General features: G+C 34.9%; 1 protein-coding gene across 3 annotated transcripts; it reads right to left on the bottom strand.

The window, feature by feature from the left end:
• Nucleotides 1–14: 14 nt before the first annotated feature.
• On the bottom strand, nucleotides 15–22,032 carry LOC110094533 (uncharacterized protein At4g37920). Of its 3 annotated transcripts, none has more exons than XM_020819788.2 (6): nucleotides 21,793–22,031; nucleotides 18,218–18,495; nucleotides 17,911–18,082; nucleotides 14,509–14,753; nucleotides 9,726–9,913; nucleotides 15–459 (listed from the first exon to the last, which is right to left on the bottom strand). In XM_020819788.2, the coding sequence occupies exons 1-6, from the start codon at nucleotides 22,010–22,012 to the stop codon at nucleotides 258–260; spliced, it is 1,305 nt and encodes a 434-aa protein (XP_020675447.1). In that variant the 5' UTR covers nucleotides 22,013–22,031; the 3' UTR covers nucleotides 15–257. The 3 variants fall into 3 exon arrangements, with proteins under 3 accessions (XP_020675447.1, XP_020675448.1, XP_028554197.1); XM_020819789.2 differs by having other exon boundaries at nucleotides 17,911–18,076; nucleotides 21,793–22,029; XM_028698364.1 differs by lacking the exon at nucleotides 17,911–18,082 and having other exon boundaries at nucleotides 14,509–14,790; nucleotides 21,793–22,032.
• Between the last annotated feature and the right edge of the window lie 1,263 nt (nucleotides 22,033–23,295).

The following is a 23,295-nucleotide window of genomic DNA, read 5'->3' on the forward strand; positions in this document are numbered from 1 at the left end:
ATAGTACCAAGTCATACAAATTTAAAAGTAAATTTATCAAATTGGCATCCACCCAACATAACAAAACAAAACGCAACACGTCATATTAAAACATTATCAAACAAAGCCTCCAGGCATATTCTAGAATTTTCTAGAGAATGCAATTTCAATGGAAATAGAGAGATCACCTTACTGTTGCGACTACAGAGCTGAGGCAACTACTGTCCCATCTTTCTTGAGTTTGCTCTGAGTTGCCGTTGATGAAGGGCTGGTACATTCTAATCTCTTTCTTGTTCTTTTTCGTTTGTCACTTTGTGCTCTTTCAAGTATTCCTCCTCTATCGTCTCCTTTAGAATAAAGAGCCTCTGGATTACCATGGGATCACTCATTTGCCGAGCTTCTATCAAGTCAGTTTCCTCCTTGTTCAGATAGTAGGAATCCAGCATCATTTTAATCCATTTGTGCAACTCCTTAGGTGTCCTATAATAACAATATTGCAGTACAATAAATGCAGAATTTGCTAGAAAATAGTTGGAAGAGAATTTGTATTATCTTGTGTGTAAAAGCATAAGGGTTATAGATAGTTTGAAGAAGAGAGAAAGAAAGATAAAATATGGAGGAATGAAATCTTAATAATGAGGGACTCTATCTGATGAGAACATCCGACCTTGGAGAGTCTATCAGAGGCGTGGCCGCCGATATACGGCCACGATCGCACCGCTCAACTTTTGATTATCATTGTCTCATATTTTATTATTAATTTATTAGTTTTTTTTTTTTGTATTTTCCGTTTTTGCTCTTACTTAAGGGTTTAGTTATGTGTAAGCCCTAGGGGCATGTTAGTCCTTTTTATTTTCTCATTGTATTGGCAATTTAAAGCCCCCTTCCCCTTCTTTGTGGGTAATGAAGAATTATTTCAGAAAATTTCTGCTATTGTGCTTCTTGGGAGAGTTTGAGAGGGTTTAGAGAGGTGAAGCTCACATCCTAGGGCTGGTCTCCATAACCCCACCTCCTCTCCCACCAAACCCCACCTCCACTATAAACAAAACGACCAACTTCCACCTGAACCCTAGCCGCCGGCCCCTCTTTCTCTTTTGGAGCCAATCCCACTTTGATAGCCTACTTTCCTGTCACGACCCGGCCCGGATGCTCGATCTAACGAGACGAGTACGAAAAGTCGGACGATAAAATTCATTAAACATTATACTACTTCATTTGTACTAAAGAGCCACTAACCACAATATATAAATTACATGTTATCATTTGCACGTCGTCTTCTGTAAACATGTTCTTCTCTTTCAGTTATTTCTTCTTTAGAAACTTACCTGAAACATTTAAACTCGTGGGTTGAGTTTACTAAGTAAACTCAGTGGGTATTAATTAAAACAATCAATATGCATATAAATATGTGGATTATATCCTTTCTTAATCTTATTTCTTTCATTTCATTGATTTATACTTATTCAGATATCTTCATTTAAAACAATTGTTACCTTTAATATTTCATTTATATTGTCTTTTCCCATCTGTTTTGCACAGGAGCAGTGTCTCAAAGTACCCAAAGGTACAACCTTTTCCATTTGATTTCCTTTTCCATTTCCATATCATTTTCCTTTTCCTTTTTCATGCACGAGTACGGCGTCCCCAGCCAGTACCATAAAGGGGTGAACTCCTGTCGTTTTCAATACCTTTCCTTTATTCACTTTTCTTTTTTTTCTCATTTTCATTCTTATTGTTACCATTGCATACAACATATCTTACATATATCTCTATAAATATTACTTATCATTTGCATATACGAATCATATACATGTGTATGTTTTCTTTCTAAACTTTACTTTCTATTTCTTGATATACTCATTACATATCATTTTTCTTTTCCATAATTGTACTCATACATGCCGTTGCTTATTTTAGTTAATCATTTCCAACAGTAGCAGAAATCATAAATCTAAGCAATTTCATATACACTTCTTTCTAAATGTAAAATAGAATTAAAATAAAGAAATTTAAACTTTTATAAATACCCACTTTAATCCTTCAAAATTCTCAATCCTTGGAGCAACCTCAACTTCGAGTTCCTACAAGGCTACAACATCCACAAAATATAACTTCTATAAAAACATGATATCATAACATAGTTGAATTAAATTCGCTTACGGAGAGTTACTTACAAAAGGAGAAATAGGAATTTTCTAAAAATCCCTAAATCCTTCTCTCCCAAATTTTCTTCTCTTTGGTTCAATTCTCTTCCTTATTCTCTGTGAATATTATTATTCGCGTTTAAGTAAAGAAATCTAAGAAATTTATAAGAAAAGAGAGAAAGAAATTCAACCAACCTTCTTCCCTTAATCTTTCTCGTCCGTTTCTCTCGTTCTTCAAATCTCTTCCAAAATAATACTCTGATAACGATAAGAATGAAAATGAATTATTATTTCCTATCATTGAAAACAATCGTGTGCTAAAATTGAAAAAAACGAAATTACTTTGATCCCTCGCACGAACGCTCCGTCGCCCGCCCCTCTCTGTTTCGTGCGAAAGAGTCTGTAGCGACCCTCTGTTGGGTCGCGGCTAATAATAGAAGGCTGGCTGGTTTGGTTGAACCAGCCAAGCCTAAACCGGTTATTACAATCTCCCTTCCTTATAAAATTTCGTCCTTGAAATTAAGTTAAGTAGTAAAGCATACCTTAGCTAAATAGATGAGGAAATTGACTTCTCATTTCAGCTTCCCGTTCCTAGGTGGCATCTCTTTCTGATCCATGTTTCCATAAAATTTTTACAAAAGGTATTACCTTATGTCTTAACTGCTTCACATCGAATTCCATTATTCTTTCAGGCTCCTCAACATATCTCAAATTAGGTTGTAAGTTAATTGCTTTAGACTGGATTCTCTTTGAATCATCTGAGACATACTTCCGAAGTACTGATATATGAAACACGTTATGGATTCCTTGCATGTGTCCTGGTAGATCCAATATGTATGCCATATTTCCAATCTTTTCTATGATTTCAAAAGGTCCTATAAATCTTGGACTCAGTTTCCCTATCTTTCCAAACCTTTGAACACCTTTCATTGGGCTTACTTTCAAGAAAACAAATTCTCCAACTTCAAATTCCACTGGTCAGTGCTTTACATCATAATATTTTCGTTGTCTGTCTTGAACTGCCTTTAGTCTATCTCTGATCAATCTGATTTTGCTAGCAGCTTGATCCACCATTTCAGTTCCAATTACCTTTCTTTCACCAGTTTCTACCCAACACAAGGGTGTTCTGCACTTTCTTCCATAAAGAGCCTCATATGGTGCCATTCCAATGCTAGCTTGAAAATTGTTATTGTAAGCAAATTCAATCAATGGTATGTGAATCTCCCAATTTCCTCCAAAATTTAAAACACATAAACGCATTAAATCCTCCAAAGTCTGAATTGTTCTTTCTGATTGCCCATCTGTCTGAGGATGAAATGCAGTACTGAAAGTTAATCGGGTGCCCATAATTTCCTGAATTTTCTTCCACAATTTAGAAGTGAAACGGGCATTCCTGTCTGAAACTATAGATTTTGGAATTCCATGTAATCTCACAATTTCATCAATATACAGCTTTGCCAACTTCTCCACTGAATATGTCTGCATGATTGGTAAGAAATGAGCTGACTTGGTTAATCTATCAATAACAACCCATATCACTCTCTACTCTGCCTTGACCTGGGTAATCGAATCACAAAATCCATTGCAATCTCCTCCCATTTCCACTCAGGTATAGGTAAGGGTTGTAGTTGTCCACTTGGCTTTTGATGTTCTGCTTTAATCATCTGACAGGGAATACATTTTGCTACAAATTCTGCAACACTCCTATTTAATCCTGGCCACCAAAATAAACCTCTAAGTTCCTGATACATCTTTGTACTGCCTGGGTGAATTTCATATGTTGAGAGGTGAGCTTCCTGCAATATCTCTTCTCTCAAGTTTCCAACATTTGAAATACATATCCTTTCTTTATATTTTAATAATCCTTCTCCGTCCACAACGAAGTTCTCTAACTGTCCTGCTTGCACCTTCTTTATGATGATCTGAAATTTTTCATGCTGGGATAATGCATTGAGTACTCTATCTTTCAAAGTAGATTGGATCATCAACTGATTCAACATCATATCTTTTGTCTCTTTCTGATTGACCGCTGAAATTTCTAACTTTTCTATATCTCTGATTATCTGCTCCTGTTGGGTAATTAGCCAATTTGTATTTCCAAGTGTTTTTCTGCTAAGTGTATCTGCAACCACATTTGCCTTTCCAGAATGGTACTGTATGTCCAAGTCATAATTTTTAATTAGCTCTAACCACCTTCTCTGTCTCAAATTTAGCTCCTTTTGATTGAAAATGTATTTGAGACTTTTATGATCTGTAAACACTTCGCATCTGACCACATACAAGTAATGTCTCCATATTTTGAGTGCAAAAACTACAGCTGCCAATTCTAAATCATGAGTGGGATAATTCCTTTCATGAATTTTCAATTGACTTGATGCATAAGTCACCACTCTACCATACTGCATCAATACACAACCAAGTCCTCGCAATGAAGCATCACAGAAAATTTGGAACCCTTCTGAACCTGATGAAATTGTCAAAATCGGGGCAGTCACTAGGCAATTCTTTAACTTCCGAAGGCTTCTTCACACTAATCACTCCATTCAAATTTTACTGCTTTCTGAGTTAATCTGGATAACGACATAGCAATCTGAGAAAACCCTTCTACAAACCTCCTGTAGTAACCAGCAAGTCCTAGAAAACTCCTCACCTCTGAAACTGTCGTTGGCCTTGACCAATCTGATATAACTTGAATTTTATTCTGATCAACTGAAATTCCTTCACTACTAATCAAATGCCCCAGAAAATTAACACTGCTAAGCCAAAACTCACACTTTGAAAATTTGGCATACAATTTGTTCTCCTTTAATGTTTGCAACACTGCCTGCAGATGACTGAAATGGCTTTCTTTATCTCTTGAATAAATCAGAATGTCATCAATAAATACAATCACAAATATATCCAGAAATGGCTTAAAAATTCTATTCATCAAATTCATAAATACAGCTGGTGCATTTGTCACTCCAAATGGCATAACGATGCGGGTATGAAAAGTCGGACGATAAAATTCATTAAACATTATACTAATTCATTTGTACTAAAGAGCCACTAACCACAAAATATAAATTACCTGTTGTCATTTGCACGTCGTCTTCTGTAAACATGTTCTTCTCTTTCAGTCATTTCTTCTTTAGAAACTTACCTGAAACATTTAAACTCGTGGGTTGAGTTTACTAAGTAAACTCAGTGGGTATTTAATTAAAACAATCAATATGCATATAAATATGTGGATTATATCATTTCTTAATCTTATTTCTTTCATTTCATTGATTTATACTTCTTCAGATATCTTCATTTAAAACAATTGTTATCTTTAATATTTCATTTATATTGCCTTTTCCCATCTGTTTTGCACAGGAGCACCGTCTCAAAGTACCTAAAGGTACAACCTTTTCCATTTCCATATCATTTTCCTTTTCCTTTTTCGTGCATGAGTACGACGTCCCCAGCCAGTACCATAAGGGGGTGAACTCCTGTCGTTTTCAATACCTTTTCCTTTATTCACTTTTCTTTTCTTTTCTCATTTTCATTCTTATTGTTACCATTGCATACAACATATCTTACATATATCTCTGTAAATATTACTTATCATTTGCATATACGAATCATATACATGTGTATGTTTTCTTTCTAAACTTTATTTTTCTATTTCTTGATATACTCATTACATATCATTTTTCTTTTCCATAATTGTACTCATACATGCCGTTGCTTATTTTAGTTAATAATTTCCAACAGTAGCAGAAATCATAAATCTAAACAATTTCATATACACTTCTTTCTAAATGTAAAATAGAATTGAAATAAAGAAATTTAAACTTTTATAAATACCCACTTTAATCCTTCAAAATTCTCAATCCTTGGAGCAACCTCAACTTCGAGTTCCTACAACATCCACAAAATATAACTTCTATAAAAACATGCTATCATAACATAGTGGAATTAAATTCGCTTACGGAGAGTTATTTACAAAAGGAGAAATAGGAATTTTCTAAAAATCCCTAAATCCTTCTCTCCCAAATTTTCTTCTCTTTGCTTCAATTCTCTTCCTTATTCTCTGTGAATATTATTATTTGTGTTTAAGTAAAAAAATCTACGAAATTTATAAGAAAAGAGAGAAAGAAATTCAACCAACCTTCTTCCCTTAATCTTTCTTGTCCGTTTCTCTCGTTCTTCAAATCTCTCCCAAAATAATACTCTGATAACGATAAGAATGAAAAGGAATTATTATTTCCTATCATTGAAAACAATCGTGTGCTAAAATTGGAAAAACGAAACTCACTTTGATCCCTCGCACGAACGCTCCGTCGCCCACCCCTCTCTGTTTCGCGCGAAAGATTCTGTAGCGACCCTCTGTTGGGTCGCGGCTAATAATAGAAGGCTGGCCGGTTCGGTTGAACCGGCCAAGCCTAAACCAGTTATTACAATACTTTCCTAACATATACTAGATAATTTTGGAAAGATAATCAATCTGATTTTAATTCAAAATTCAAATTCTTTCCAAAAATAACTAGTTTTATGTTAGGAAACCCCTTAAATCAATCCAAATCAATTTCAAATTAAATTGGATTGATTATCACTCTTTCTAAAACTGAAATTCAATTTTAGGAGAGCATTAACTCCACCAATGAACTCCCTAAACCCATGCATGCCGCCGGCCCAACACCCCTCTCTCCTATCACCCTCTCTCCAGGAATTCACCTTCCCTCTTTTGGAATTAGATTTAAATTTCAAATTCCAAATCCCTCCAAATTAAAATCTGGAAATTAAATTCAAATTTCAAGTCACCTCTCCCTCTCAAACATAAACCCTACTTTCAAGAATTGGTCCCCCTTTCCCCACCTTCTCTCTCAAGTCACTTTAATTCTTTTGAGCTTGCTCTTTTAAGAATAGGAAGACCATACTCCTTCACCCACAACTCTTTCAACATATGAATGGCCGATCCTGAAGTCGACCACAGTTTCATCCACAACGATCAAGGTCAAGTCAACATCTCCAAATCACCCTTCTTCGACGTTAATCCGGAGATTGATCAAACAGTGGAAGGATACGTGGAGAGGATTGTCTTCACCCTTGCTGCCGCCATCGAAGAACAAATCTCTTCCGTCCAGTGGAAGGCTGTTGCTAAATCTTGCAACGGTAAGCTAATGCTCCAAATCATTTGTTTTCTTAATCACTTTCAATTGTGGTTTTAGTTTGATTCACAAAGATTGTATTAATTTCCCTCTGCTAAGCCTAGTAAATTAGAGAGAGTTGAGTAAGAGGATCCTTTCATAGTGACTCATCTCATTGTTAATTTAGGGATATTTTGTTGAAAACCTCCATTTTATGCTATGTTTTGATTAATTGATTGTTTGAGATCTTAACTTCATATGTGTAGCTTAGCCTAAGTTGAAATCACCCCACTCTTGATTTACTTCATCATTTAAATCACTAAAAGTTAATCCTTAATATTGCCTCAAACAAAGAAGCGTGAAATTTCTTTAAACAAAATATTGTTTCATCATTTTAGTCCTGCATCACTACCTCACCATAAATGAAGTGCAATTAGTTTCAAACTTTCAATGCATTTAGTACCGTTGTGATATACATCATTTTGAGCAATTACAATCACATTGCAATCGTCATAATAGAAACTATCCTGAACCACACTCATACTTGTGTGCAACCATCGAACCCAAATTAACCCGCATGTCAACAAGGGTGTGATATTCTACTTTAGCACTAGAATGAGTAACCCTCATTTGTGTCTTACTTTATCAAAAATTAGAGAGGCGCCCAAAAAAACCAATGAAAAATTTTCAGTTCATATCTCTATCCCAATAAAGATCAAAGTAGGCCAAAAGCATAGGCGGGGTTTGGCAAAATAGTGAAGACCACAATGGAGACTGGAGAATATCTCATACATAGCGAAGAATAGAAATATGCATAAGTTACCCATAAGTAATGCATGAATTGCAATATCCAACTTTGTAATTGTTATAATTGATTTCCACTTATCTTTGAATAGATATGTGCATTCTTTATTACTTAAGGTGGAAATGGAAGCTAATGTGCTTATTTTTCTCTTTAGCATTGTGAGAGAACTATATGGTGAAATCGAGTTTTGTACACACTTAAACAAAATTTGATTTATTATTATTATTATTATTATTATTTAGGTGCATTACGATGACTAGGAACATTGTTAGACAATCAGAAAATAATGAACAGACCAAGGAGGAGTAATTTGAATATTCGAAAAGAGAGAGCTCTTGGTAGAAGTGTTGACTCTGATCAATCAAAAACTCTGAGAAACAAGGTTAATGGCAAGGGAAAAAAAAAAGAGAGAGAATATCAAATTGGGAGGAAATCATAGAAAAAATTCTTTGACAGTTAGTTGCTCAAGCACCAAATTGCTGAAAATGTTTTCTGGGACTGTTCCTATTAATCTTAGACTAAAATTGCCAGAGCTTAAACATATTTTAAAAATTAGGAGTTATTTAAGAATTTGTATCAACCAATAAAATAGAAGTGGCTCAAGATGGGATCATTTAGCTTTGTGGGTCAAGGAGAGGAATTGCTTTAGAAAGGCATATTGAATGATAAAATATTGTTGTAGACATAGAATCTGATACCCTTATAGCGAACAATTCGAGCCAAAGAAGAGAAGTTATACCCCACAAATTATTAATTCAGATTGTGGAGATGACATCGCATTAAGCATGAGATGTAGGAATCAGCGACATGGGACAAATCAAGTAAGACAGACCAAAACCATCCACTTAATTTGGAGCTGTAACTATAATGAAAATGACATTGTTAGGAAGGAGTATCATTCTTACTAAATAACAACCAATTAATAATATTAACACATATTATAATTTCCTTCATTTGAGATAGCTAAGAAAGAATGGAAGCAACATTTTCTTAATTTTTTATCGTACAAAAAAGCTATTAATATACAGTTTAGTTATCTCAAAAAAATCTATCTAAACCATAAGGATTTGCTTAGTTAAGTTGGCTTCATAATAATTTAACTCTTCCTAGTCTAATCTCATGCAATGCAAAAGAAAAAATACAAATTGAATTGCAGAAGGTATAAGAGCAGCTGTACTGCATTAAAGTGATCAAAGGAGATTATTACCAATTAAAGCTCTAAAGGTTCGGTTTTAAGGTTTTAATGGTGAGTGAAAATAGCGTTGGAGACTCAAATTGGTTTAAATTCAACGAGGAGGAACAACAGAGGTTAAATTTTGTCTCGTTTGAACAGGAAGACCAAGTCCCAAGAGACTTTTAAGTTTTGGTTACCCAAATCATGCTTAGCTTATAAGGAGCTCAATTGGGTTAAGACCAAGTCCAAATATATTTAAATTTTGGCTACCAAAATCAAACTTAGCCTATGAGGAGCTAAATTGGGTTCCAACAGTATATTCACATTACATGGAGCGGACAAAGGATTTAGAAAATATTTAGTAGGTTTTATTAACCCAGACTGAACTTTAAGGAACTAAATTGGAGAAAATGATTCATCCTTTGCAAGGACTGACCATTAAGGATAGAGGAAGAAGTATATTGTTTCATGTTATGAGGCAAATTTTTTTATGATAAAAGTTGGCTTACGTGTACACAGCATTGGCATCCTTCATTTCATGTTCATCTCCAGGAGAGAAAGAAGTAGATAGAGCTGAAAATCGTTCTTCAGGATCAACTATGTTCAGTAAATGTTTGAGTAACTTTATCTCTGGCGGTGCCATATTTTTTAGGGCTTTCCTTGTTTCTGTGTATATATAATACATTATGTCTTTAACCTGCAAAATTACAATTATGATTCTAAGTAAAAAATGAAGTCACGGGAAAATTTGAAAAATAAAAACAAATAAAATAACAGAATAATACATCAGAATTTGCGATGGGTTTTGCTCAAAAAACGTGACTTACAATCCATCGGCAGCATGGTCTTATATCTAAGAGATTACATAGAAATGCTCTTGAAAGTCCCAACAAAACTGTAGTTCTTTATATATGCACAATATATGATTTTAAAGAAAATATCCAAGATGTAAGCATGTGCGGAATATCAATTACAAACTTAGCCATGGACTTTTATAAGCAGTCCAAAGAAACAAGTCAAACAGGTCCCACTTTAGGAACAATTTGAATTTAGCTTTGAAATGAGCAGGATAATGTCAGATATTAAAAGGTAGAGTTCTATTACAGTTGCTTCCAACCTGATTGATTGAATCTATAATAATTTTAAGTGGAAAGATCCTCATTTTAACAATAAAAATGCGATTAAAGAAGTGCATGGTTACACTATCAAAAACCTGTTACAAGGGCAATTTAAAGAAAATACTCATACAATTGCATAGCAATTTCAAGAGTCAAGACAATATACTGACGTTTAAACAATAGAGACTATTGTAGGCAAGTGGCTGAACCTAATTAAATGCAACAGAACAAAATAAGTTCCTTGATAAGTGGTTATTCAAAACTAGAAGCAAGTAAATCAAGCCAAGATGTATTAATTAATTTAAGAACAAGAACAACGCCATTCAACGAATTCCTTTGGTGCTAAATATTAAAATCAAATTAGATCAATAAAAATATTTTTGCTTTGTGCAGTGAACTTAATCAAATGAATTTTACTGTTGGTAGGTACAACACTATGCTTTATAAATCAGCTTAAAGAACCAAACTCCCACACCATCAACTTCAACATATGGCATTTTGTTTAAAGCGGAGGGAAGAACGTGATAGGAAACACTTGAAGTTTTCAAGTAAATCCTGTCAATTTCAACAAAAAAAAAATAAAAATAAAAAACTACGACATAACTCTTCCGAATTCCAATGAAAACTGAAAAAAAACAGCAGATTTATTACAAGAATCAACTAACGGAAGAAGAAAAACAAGATACAATTTATCCTCTAATTGAGAGGAGAATCTATCTCTCTCAAATCTCTAGACGCCTCTAGAGCCCAATAGAAAACCTAAATCTAAGAGATCTCAATTTTAGCCAAATTCAAGATGCCCTAACCCTAGCAAAACAAGATATTTAATGCATACCATTCAAAAGGAAATCTCTAAACAATCCCTACATTCAAATTTCCCTCCTCTCTAAAAAATCCTTCCCAAAAAGCTCTGTTGGCTCAAGCGGTCGGATCCATGCATACAGGCGGACTCTTTCGCCTCTGTTTTTTGTAAGCCAGTCCGTATGGACCGGCTGAACCGGTCAAACAATACTCCCCTCCCAAAAATCCACCTTGCCCTCAAGGTGGAACAAACAAAACTGTTGTTGAAGCACTTGACTGATACCACTAAACTGAAACACAGACTGCCACTAGGTTGAATGATCCCTGTCTCCAACATCTCTCTGATCAACTTCTCAATCTCATCATTCTGGATTTGGGGATGACGATACAGATGAACCTTGAGAGGTGGAACTACTTTCTTCAAGATGATAACATACTCGTGTTCCCGTGGAGGAGGCAAACCCCGAGGCAGCTGAAAGACCTCACTGAACTGCTAAGTCAATGGTTGTATTGAAAGAGGAATGTCCTCGCCCTCCTCCAATATGATCCCCTCCAGCCTATGTAGTTTTATCATATAACCTTCCCCCACCTCTTGTATGCTCCTCACCTTGGTTTTAAGTGGTATCATGGTTTTGGTGAGTCCTGCATCTCCCCTGATCACTACCCTTCTCCCTTCCACCATCAGCACCATCGTCAATGCTCCCCAGTTGACCTTGGTGTCCCCCAAGGTATGCAGCCACTTCATCCCCATGATGACATTAGTGCTTCTTAACTCCAATGGGAGAAAATCCTCCCACACATGAACCTCCTGTATGATCAACACTACTCCCCTACATATCCTCTGACTCGTCTCCACCTTCCTTGTACCCATCATCATTGCATAATACCCTGTATCCACCAATGTCACCCCCAATTGGTCCATGACCTGGTTGGAGATAAAATTATAGGTAACCCACTGTCAATCAACACCACCACCTCCCTATCTTTTATTTCCCCCTTTACCTTCATGGTGTGATTCTGAGTGAATCCCACCACTGACTTCAGGGAGACCTCCATCACGTCCAGATGCAGCATGTCCTCCATCTCTCTCTCTCTCTTTCTCATACTATGAACTCCCTTAATTTTCTCATCATCACAGACGATGAGAACCTGAAGAGTTCGATCCCTATATTTATGCCCTAGAGAATACTTCACATCACATCTGAAGTATAGTCCCTTCACCCTCTTCTCATGCATCTCTCTCCGCCTGTCTTTTGAAGTTCCCCTCACTTCCTCCTCCTGTTGGATTCTCCCTGGGAATCTTTAATGTTGTCTGATACAAGCCCCTTGTGTGCTAAAAGGGTGGTCGTCGTCCTATAAGTGCCTCTTGAGCTACTGCTCCTGGCTCACTTATCTAGATTCTTTTGATTTTCCACCAGTTGTGCCAACTTCATGGCATCTCTTAAGTCACGAGGCATCATGACTTTCACTGCCGCTTTGATATATGCTTTGAACCCCTTCATAAAGTTTCCCTCAAAAACAATCTCTAATAATCGCTCCACCAGCGAACTACCTCTCCACCTTATAAATCCACCCATATGCATCCTCCCATTTGAATATGGGCATCTTCAGCTTCCTAACCTTCTGATCTTCCCTGTTTCCCCTAATTCCTCCATAATTTCCCCTCTCCCATATGCTTGGCCCTCCCCACGTCCCCCGATCTTCCCTTGCCCTATCATAACCCAAACACCCTTTGAATTCCCCTCTCCTTCCTTCAAATTCAGCAACTCGGCGGCCATAAAATCCCTCCCTACGTTCCCAAACAACACCCCTTTGCTCCGCTCCCCCACACACATGCCTTTCCCCATACCTACCTCCTCTATCCTTCCTCTCTGAAAAGGTTCTAGATAGGGTTTTCTTCTTTCTCCTTCCACAATTTATACCTCATCGTCCTCCCTACGAATGTCAGAATTCGTGTCCTTCTCTTCTACCCCTTTTGCCAATGAAGCCGTCGTTTAGTTGTGGATCCACCAACGGTCCCAAGACTCGCTCTGATACAAATTTGATAGGAAACACTTAAAGTTTTCAAGTAAATCCTATCAATTTAGGAAAAAAATAGAGAGAAAACTCTTCCAAAATCCAATGAAAACAGAAAAAACATTAGATTTTATTGCATGAATCAACTAACGGAAGAAGAAAAACAAGATACAATTGATCCTCTATTCGAGAGGAGGATCTATCTCTCCCAAATCACTAGACGCCGCTAGAGCCCAAAAGAAAACCTAAATCTAAGATATCTCAAATTTCAGCCAAATTCAAGATGCACCAACCCTAGGAAAACAAGATATTTAATGCATATCATTCAAAAGGAAATCTCTAAACAATCCCTACATGCAGACTCTTCCGCCTCTGTTTTCTTGGTTTCCCTATTGCTAGATACTTATTTTTCCTGTTGTTTTCTTGGTTTCCCGCTGTTGGCTGCTTGGTTTCTTCCCCTTGCTGATACTTGTGCTATTTGCTTTGACTTCTCCATGTATGGGCTGATTTGGAGGGATTTTAGTGGTTGTTTTGGTGGCACATTTATGTGTGATATTAAATGTTATTTCCCCTTTTTTCTTCTATAAATAGTAGTTGAATTGTTGTTGGAAAGGGTTGTTGTTTGGTGAATATAAGTTCAAACCCGAGGTTTTCTTCCTAGCTTGCGAGCTATCTTCTTCCTAATCTTTGTTATTCTTCTTAGTCTTCTCTCTACTTCTTCTCTCCACGATTACCCTTCCACCTGTATCTTTCTTCTCAAGAAATTTGTGAGCTTAACGGTGTTGCTGAGCCCTGTTTGTCAGTATTTGTCGAATGAGCGTTGATTGAACTGGATCTAAATTTCTGTAGCGAACCACTGATTTGATTTTGCTTTGAGCACCTTTTCCTATTTAAGTGATTTGCATTTGAGGGGACTTTTTAAAATTGTTCTGAGGGCATTTTAATATAGTTGTTTGGTTATTTCGTATGTCTTCCTAACAATTTTCTAAGTTTTGTTTCCTAATTAGTTTCTAATATTTGTGTTTGTTTATGTTATATTAAATGGGAGTTTTTCATTTGTATTCCTAGTGTTTTCCTACTTGTTTTAGAACCTAGATTGCATCAATATGGGAGGTTAAATTAGAATAACTTTACAAAAAACCAATCATTGGCATTGCCTCAAGATTATTTTGGTATTGGTTTAGCTCAATTTAAATCATGAAAAACCATTTTATATACACAACTTCCAGAAACAGAAACGCAAAGCTGCTAAAGGATGCAATCAAAAGCAGAGAGAATAAATCTTAACAGAAAAATATCAAAACTTTTGTTGTAATACAGAAAATTGTCAAACTATTTCTAACATCTTATTCCTTACCTCATTTTTAATTTTTTCCGATTCCTTTGCTGCTGTCCATGCTCTGTTTATCAAAAGAATCAAGGATGAATCAAGTTCCTTCACCTTAGCTAGGTGATTTATCTTCTCGCATGCAACCTCTAAGGATGAAGAATTTAATATATCATCAAACTTTGACTGAGCAGCTTCCAACGTATCCAAATGTTCCACTGTATTATCATACACACGAACTGCTGACAAGCATTTAGCTCCAATTCTAGCCATTACTTTTTTTCCATTTACCAAAGAAATTCTGTCAGCAATCTTCAAGGAAACCGCAAACATGGTAAGAAAATGAATATTTGGAATAAGTAGCCATCTAATTCAGTGGACTCAAAACAAAGTTCTGAAAGATCAATCCTTTGTTCGTGAATTTGAAAATTAAAATAAAATAAATAATCTATTGGACCACTTTTATACGAGCTAGCATTGTTTAAGTTGATGATAGGATATGTTTCTGATGGGTGCAATTGCGGATTCATATTCTTATATATAAGCAAGCAAATCCACACTTTTGGCATAACCATCAACCCGTATTTGAAAGGTAAGCAAACTAAAAGTCAGGAGAGTGAAAACAGTATATATTGAAATTATCTGTTTTAAAAAAATGGAGAAGTTATAACAAAGCGATACAACCCTTCAAAGAAAAAAAATCGATGCCATGGAAATCTCCTGATGGGGACATCAGATTTCGACACGTGTACCATCGCCGGAGACGCCGATCGACGGCCATGATTCAGAGCCTTTATTTTTTATGTTTTATTTTATTCATGTCATTTATATTTCATGTTTTTCCTTTTGTACCCCTATGAGGGAATTAGTGCTTATTGTAGGCCGTTATTTTATCGATCTTGCTAATTTAGGTGTAAGCTCTTGCCTAAGCGTAGTCGAATTCTAAGATCTCTGATAAGTTTCAATTGTGAACAACATTAAGATTGCAATTTCACTACTTGAACAATATTTTATTAAGTTTCTAAATCCAATTCCTGGTTTCACATCATCTCCACTTTACATGTAAAGTCACAATACAGTGACCACATGACACAAATGTGGAGACACAATAATCTCAGAAATCTAAGTAATCATTCACCCATCCATCTATATAAGTAACGCTCAATCTATACTTGATACAGATCTATTCACCCATCACTCCAATGGAGCTACCAATGAATCTCTCTATTTATATTGAAGAATGCACAGTTCAAAAACAATAATATTAAGATAATTTGCTAGAGAGGAAAAATAGGAGTGAGAGAAGATACAATAATATATTTTTGGTGTATGACGGATTATAATGTAAGTTGTAAAAAATTTATGCTCGCAACCAAGTGATGCCCAAGAGACATTTACGAATAGAGAAAAAGACTAAAACAGTCTCTTAACTATTTATGAAAGATCAAAGTAGTTCTCATCTATATTAAAGGGTCATTTTTGTCCCTCAACTCCTCAAAGAGAAATCAAAATAATCTCACTATGGGATTAATGTGATTTCTTTTTAAAGACTTGAGGGATCAAAATGATCATTTAATATAGTTGAGGACCATTTTGATCCTTCATAAAAAGTCAAGTGACCATTTTGATCATTTTCTCTTTATGAAAGATTACATAGAATGCAAGTCCATTGAACAGTTCAAGTAACTTACACAATGTAGAAACAACAATGAAGTTGTCCGGGAGCATTCATGATTCATAACATGCCCAAGAACTGCTAACGTCACTTTAACAAATCGATTTACGTTTTTCATAAATGCTATAAAAGTTTATATTATGAGACATAATGGTGCCAAAAGAGGTCAATTGTTGTCAACAAGCAGAGAACTTTTGTGGCCTATCTTTTTTTGCACTAAAATACAAAGTAACAACAATGAAAACTCCAGAACCAGGAAACGGCCTCCCTGAAGCCTATTTACTGCCGATGCACTGCAAGGTTGTCCTTTCAGCTAAAGGCTATCAAATAGCAAGTTCTACGATTAGAAAGTAAAGATATTTATTAGAAATTCATATTTAGTGACTTTCTCAACCACAGTATAGAAAACCATGTGTCTTCAATTCTAAGTTAGCATTTAATGGCGGAGTTTTTAAGTAGCTTGCAGAGAAGAATCCAGACTGACAGAACTGTTAGAAAATGATTCAAGAGAAGGTCAATACAGGCAACTTGCTCCACTCTATGAACAAATAAGAATTGAATAAGTTTCAAACAGTGGTAACTCTATCTTGCAGGTTCCATCAAAATTTGCACATTAAGCTCCTACAGCGTTGATACAGAAAGACAAAGAAAGCTTCAACTAGTACCAAGGATAATCTGCCGTGGTAGTTCAGCTATTAGAATTGAACACAACATACAAGAAAGCAGCAGGCGTACTCTTGGTAACTGTCAATTAGCGAGATCTTTGGGTTACTCAAAGTCCATTGTGATTCAAGTCTTGTTAGTTTGGTGCAGGTTTCTGCACATGTATTTTTGTCTAGTCTCCGTATTCTAGTTTACTTGTTTCATCTTGTATGGATCTTTTTTATAAAAATATAATAATAATAAAAATGTATTAAAAAAAAAATATTTTTTGGATTTTTTTAATACATGTATGTAACATAAGAGCAGGGTACAATGGAGTCATCTTCTTTGTTTGAATCCAAGTGATATTGGCACTGCGTGGGTTTGCTGACTATTCTAGATGCCTATGTTGGACGCTTGGATAAATGTACCCTCTTAATGGTTTTTTGCCAGGTTTCAGTGCCAGCTTCTTGCTGTTGTACTTTTAGTTTATAGATTGTAACCACAAACTACTTAATAGCTAAATGGAACCATTATTTGGTGAAAGATCTCAACCGTGGTTTCTCTAAAAAAAATATTAAAAAAAGGATCTGAACTTTTTATTTGGTCTGTTGCCTCATTCTAAGGCTCTTACTAGGATCTTTCCCGGCTACATCAAGGGTGGAGGGAACAACTTTTCATCAATAGGTGTCGCAGAAAGTAGCACACCCACATGGAACCCAAAAGGGCCCACACGCAATACTTCAGCAACATTGTTGGACCACTTGCAATTAACAAAGCCAAACAGGCCTTAGCATTAAACAGCTCATATATGTTTGTATCACTGTAAGCATTAACCTCAAATAGTTAATTGACAAATGGATCCATTTGGTTGATCATGAACTTACTAGGATTACAAGGCATTCTGGTAACTGAAACAAAAGCAGGAAATCTTATACTATATTAAATTTAGAAAATTAGACCACAAAATGCTGATATTAAAATAGAAAAAAAGTCAGGCAGGATGATACTCTCAATAGAACAAATACTCTGAGGAAAAGCAATCCAAGCAAATGAGATTTGGAATATCTAATTTGAATATAATCATCAAATGTATAGTATTCAGATTTCATTACCATCTCGGTCTTCCAGGCCATCATAAGCTTCTGAAAGCAAACTAAGATAATGAAAAAAATCTCCAGTGAAGTCCTTGCGCCTTCTTGCAACAATTGCATCGAGGTCCAAGGGATTGTCCTGGATCTCTTTGAGAAGACATGAATTCATCTCCATTTCATCATCTACCTGTAACTTGAATATCATTATAAAACATAACAATAGAGTTGTATTTATTGGCATGCTTGAATGTCGGACAAAATAGTGCATCAAACTCTTAAGCAATTAAGAAATATAAAACTATGAAGATCCAAACAAAATAATTGATACCTTCTTTATTTTCCTAGCAAGTAAGTTTAACTTTTTCTTCATTACTGGATCCCTTTCAACATCAGCACGTACTTGGCACCGTTTGAAGAAGCTATCCCTATATTTCTTCCAATCATCCCTAAACACCAAGACCTTCCTCCAGTCCTTGGTTTGAGGCTTGTCTTGCATGAAGTATTCAATCATCTTATCACAAAATTTGGTCATTGTGTACCCATTTGTAACTTCAACATCATCATGATCCTCATCTTTTCCCACACATGTCCCACTTGCTATGGAACCTTATTGATGATAAAAAATGTTAGATGCAATACATAACTTGCCTGGAAAAAACGAAGCATTACAAAGACAAATATTACTCTCCTTTCATTATCAAGTTAACCACACTATTTCAAGACACGAAGATTGACGAGCCCTCATTCCTGATACCCATTCTCCTGGGAGAAAAAGCTCAAAGACTTATCTTAGATTAAGGCTTATTTATTTTATTGTAGATTAAAAAATGTTTTTAAAAAATGATGATTTTGTATTCACTCATTTTATGTAAGAAGTAATGAGACAGGATAAGTAAAAATTTAGTTCAAATAAAGTGCATTAAGGATGAAGATAAAAAAATGCTTTTCTTAAAAGAGATTATTCAACATGGGTGGGTGAGATATTTAGATAATTTTTCAATGAAAATTGTAAGAATATGATTGACCTTAGTGACCTTAGTGCATTAAATAAAAAGAGAGATTTTTGTTTTTATAATCATATTAGTAAAACTGAATTAGAGATGCTGTAAAGAAAATGAGTGTGGAAAAGCAGTAGGACTCAATAATATTCTAATAGAAGTGTAAAAATACTTAGGAGATCAAGAAATTTTTTAGCTTACTAAACTTTTTAATATTATTTTGATGATTAAAAAGATGTTAGATGAGTGGAGGAGTGAGTTGGTTTCTATTTTAAAGAATAGGTGATGCACAAAAGTGAGTGAAGGGAATTAAGTTAATGTGACATACATTAAAATTATGGGAAAGAGTAATTGAGCATAAGTTACGATATGATACTAATGTTTCTCAAAATCAATTTAGATTCATATCCGGTATGTCTACTATGAAAATTATACATCTGATGAGAGGTCTGATGAAGAAGTATAAAGAAAGTAAGGAGGAATAACATATGATATTTATTGATTTAGAGAAAGCATATGATAAAGCTCTAAGAGAAGTGCTTTGGAGAGTTCGAATGAGTTAATAATACTTGAATTTAAGCCATTAAAGATATGTACACAAGAGCTATTACTTGTGTTCAAACACAACGTAGTATGACCAAGTATTTTTCTATTTTAATTGGATTACATCAAGGATCAACTTTAAGCCCATATCTTTTGCTTTAGTCATGGATGTTCTTACTAGACATTTGCAAGAGGATTTACCTTGGTGCTTGTTTTTTGTTTATGATATTCTTTTTGTTGATAAGGCTAGAGAGAGTTGATGAAAAACTTGAATTATGGAGGTCCTTAGAGTCTAGAGGTTTTCGTTTGCATAGATATAAAACCGAGTACATGGACTTTAATTTTAGTAGTAATAGATCTAGTGGTAGGATTGTGACATAGGGTGATCAATTCATTAAAATGAGAGCACGCTTTAGATATCTTAGGGCTATTATTCAAAGCGATGGTGAAATAGATGAGGATATTAACAATATTATTCAAGTTGGATGGTTGAAGTAGAGGAATGGATCATGCATGTTGTGTGATAGAAAAGTACCCCTCAACTTAAGAGAAAATTTTATAAAATGGTGGTGAGACTTGCAACGTTTTATGGCACAAAATGTTAATCATTGAAAGATAAAGCATAAAATTATGCTAAGTGTTGCAGAGATGAGGATGCTCAAGTGAATGAGTGGCTTTACACTTAGAGACAGAATCCAAATCAGATATATACATAAAAAGGTTGGAGTAGCTCCAGTCGCATATAAGATTAGAGAGAGTCGTCTAAGATGGTTTGGTCGTATTAAATGTTGGCCTTTCGATGACCCTATTAGGAGAGCAGATGTATTAAATCCCGCCTATGTTAAGAAAGGTAGAGATAGACCTAAAAAGACTTGGTTAGAAAATATTTAAAATGATTTTTTTATTAGATTTAAATGAGAAATTGATTCTTCATAAGAAAAAATAGAGAAAAATAATTCATGTAGCCGACCCCATATAGTAGGATAAAAATTCATCGTCATTTAGAATTGCATGAACTGAGCGTTGGACAAGCTACTCGTGGTTCGGCTCGATTATAGCTCGTTCGCGATTGTTTGATTAAGTAATTAAACACACTTGAACTTTTTTTAAATACTCAATGATTAAATAAACAAGCCTGAACAACTATGTGTTCAACTAATTTATGTGCATGAATAACATCGTTTGAAGCTCATGAACATACTCCAGCCCATACGAAGCTCGATAAGAAGCACATTAAGAAGCTCGTTGAGAAACTCGATATGGAACTTGTGAGAAAACTCGATTAATGTTTGATTAAATATTGATTAAAAAATCTCATTATAGATTGAGTTTGTTCATGATCAAAATATACTTGCTCATATTTGATACACTTTTTTATTCGAGCATTCATTAAAAAGCTCGTTCATTAAAAATATCATTTATGAACTTGACAAGCTAGTGCTTTGTTTATAGGCTATATAAAGCTTGATAAGCTTGCTCGTTTATGGGTACAAAAAAGCTTGATAAATTTGTTCGTTAGTAGTCTCGATAAACTTGCTTGATATAAATGTTCATTAATAATATCGATAAGGTTCGTATGTTAAGCTAATGAATATCTCAATAAAACTCGTTCGTTAATAGCTTGAAAATGTGCATTTATTAATAGCTCAATAAGGAACATTCGTTAATTTAAACAAGCCGTTCATTTAAAGCTCGATAAGCACGAAATGAACCAACCATGAACTAAATATGAACATCTGTCATTTTAAATGAAATAAGCTTGAACACAAACGCAAAAGCTCGAACAAGTTATTTAATAAATGAGCTCAAATATGAACAAGTTTCATCTCGACTCCGCTCGGTTCGTTTGAAGCCCTATCATAATTGTTGTTGTTGTCGCCATTTTATGTAAAAAATTAAATCATTACAATTGAGGGAATTTTATGAGGGTTTGTGTAGCTTATGTTTATTTCTATCAACTACGTCCTCTATCTAATATTCCTTTTTAATAATGCTTCTAACTTCAATCAACTAAATGAGCCCTTAGAATAATCCATAAGCCAGGAAATTTGAAAAAAAAAAGCAATATAATTTAACAAAGAATCAGAAGTCCCTCATTTTCCAGAACCCATGTGCCAGAGCATCCAAAAAATCCAAGCTAAACTGATTAGAGGTAAGAGCAAGGTAAACTCTACGCTCATTTTCCAAATTAGGCCCAAAACAAACCAAGCCAAAGAGGACGCGCAAATTCCAATAAAGAGGGAAAATTTCAAGCAATATCTAACCTATTTTAAAATTATCATTACACCTAAAACTAACCGGATAATGGAAACCACATCAACAAATGTTGACTGAAAAAGAGGAGGCAGAGATGGTTCCTTACTTGGCTGGACCAAGGCACGAAAGTTTTGTAGTCTTCTTCTTCTTCTAGGAGTACAAGTAGAAATAGACGTGGAGCATTTGGCGGCGCAAGAAGAGCAGTGGGGTGTGATGGGCATTGGAAAGAATGCAGCGAAGCCACCGCAGAAGTAAGGATGACGAGATGATAAGGTTGTGGTTGTTGGGATGAGAAGCTCCAGACCGAACAAGGTGCTTCTGCTCATTTCTCGCTCTTTTTTGTATCTTCTCCGCTTGCTTGCTCACAGGAAACAAATTAATAAAGCTAGGGAAAGGGAAAAGCTGGGTTCAATGCTCTGGTATATTAATTGGGAGAAAATTGTGCTAACTTATTTATTAGAGATTCTGTATCATATTTATATTTATAGATATTATAATAGCGTAAAAAGATGTATATTAGTACCTATATTCACTTAGAGTGAAGAAAATAAAGATTAAATAAAAATTTATAAAAATTGAAAAAAAAAATATTTTAATTTTTTCAATATGCCCCTTCAAAATGGAGTCTTATGAGAGGGCATAAATCTTGATGTGGTGCCAATCGAGTCGTTGATGTATGCTCTTATATGTACATATAGGTATTTCGTGGGTATCTAATAGGTTTTCACTAAGTTATGGTGAAGTCGTGAACAATCCCACCGACTAAGAGAAGTACTTGTCATAAAAAAAGCCAGTAGGCCAACAAGTTGGTCAACATCATTCTACATAACCATGATTGTCCTAACAAGGCAATAAAATGAAGGCTAACCTGAGTGTGTTAGATAAAAGAGTTGTGCCTCTAACAAGCCTACTAGAAGTACTCGTATATATCCATCTAAGGCTTCGTTTGGGACAGCTTTTTTTCTGCTTCTTAAAGTAGCTTTCTAGTACAAATTTAAAAAATTTATACTAAAAAACTGCTTTAAGAAGTAGAAAGAAAGTCGTCCCAAACGAAGCCTAAGTCTAGATGTTAGTCGTCTCAATAGGAATCATTCATCTATAGTCATCTCCCATGGTTAAAGTGTCACGATCCAATTCGATAAGACCCACTAATAGGATAAGTCATATGGTATTGGCTTACGAGAGGCAAATCTCATCCTCTAGTTTTTAAAAAAAAATATTTTTTATTCTGATATAAATATTAAAATAAAAAAATTTACTATACAGCTACTAAAGCATCTGAAGTGTTGAAAAATAAACTCATTCATAAAGTCTCTTTCATTTCATCATCAAAATGTGTATGCACAATCGGAGTATATGGTTGTAAATAAAAGCTGCATAACAGAGTAACAAAATAGACATAATTGTGCAAAAATTAACAAGAGAAATACCTATAGACTTAAATTAGATCATGAATTGCTAATCAACGGGCTCCTTCCATTTTTCAGATCCTGAAAATATAAAGCAAAATTATAGTGAGCTAAAACAGTTCAACTAGCCACAAACACCAATAAAAAATTTTTAATATTTATTTTATTAAATGTTTTCCAAAATAATTAATTGTAGTAAA

This window comes from Dendrobium catenatum, unplaced genomic scaffold, assembly GCF_001605985.2.
Source record: "Dendrobium catenatum unplaced genomic scaffold, ASM160598v2 fragScaff_scaffold_1076, whole genome shotgun sequence".
NCBI lineage: Eukaryota > Viridiplantae > Streptophyta > Magnoliopsida > Asparagales > Orchidaceae > Dendrobium > Dendrobium catenatum.

Coding starts and splice junctions, on each gene's coding strand:
- LOC110094533 (XM_020819788.2), bottom strand. CDS start 22,012: ATGAGCAGAAGCACCTTGTTCGGTCTGGAGCTTCTCATCCCAACAACC. Junction 18,496..21,792: donor TCGTGCCTTGGTCCAGCCAA/GTAAGGAACCAT, acceptor ATCATCAATAAG/GTTCCATAGCAAGTGGGACA. Junction 460..9,725: donor GATGCCAATGCTGTGTACAC/GTAAGCCAACTT, acceptor TTGTTATTATAG/GACACCTAAGGAGTTGCACA.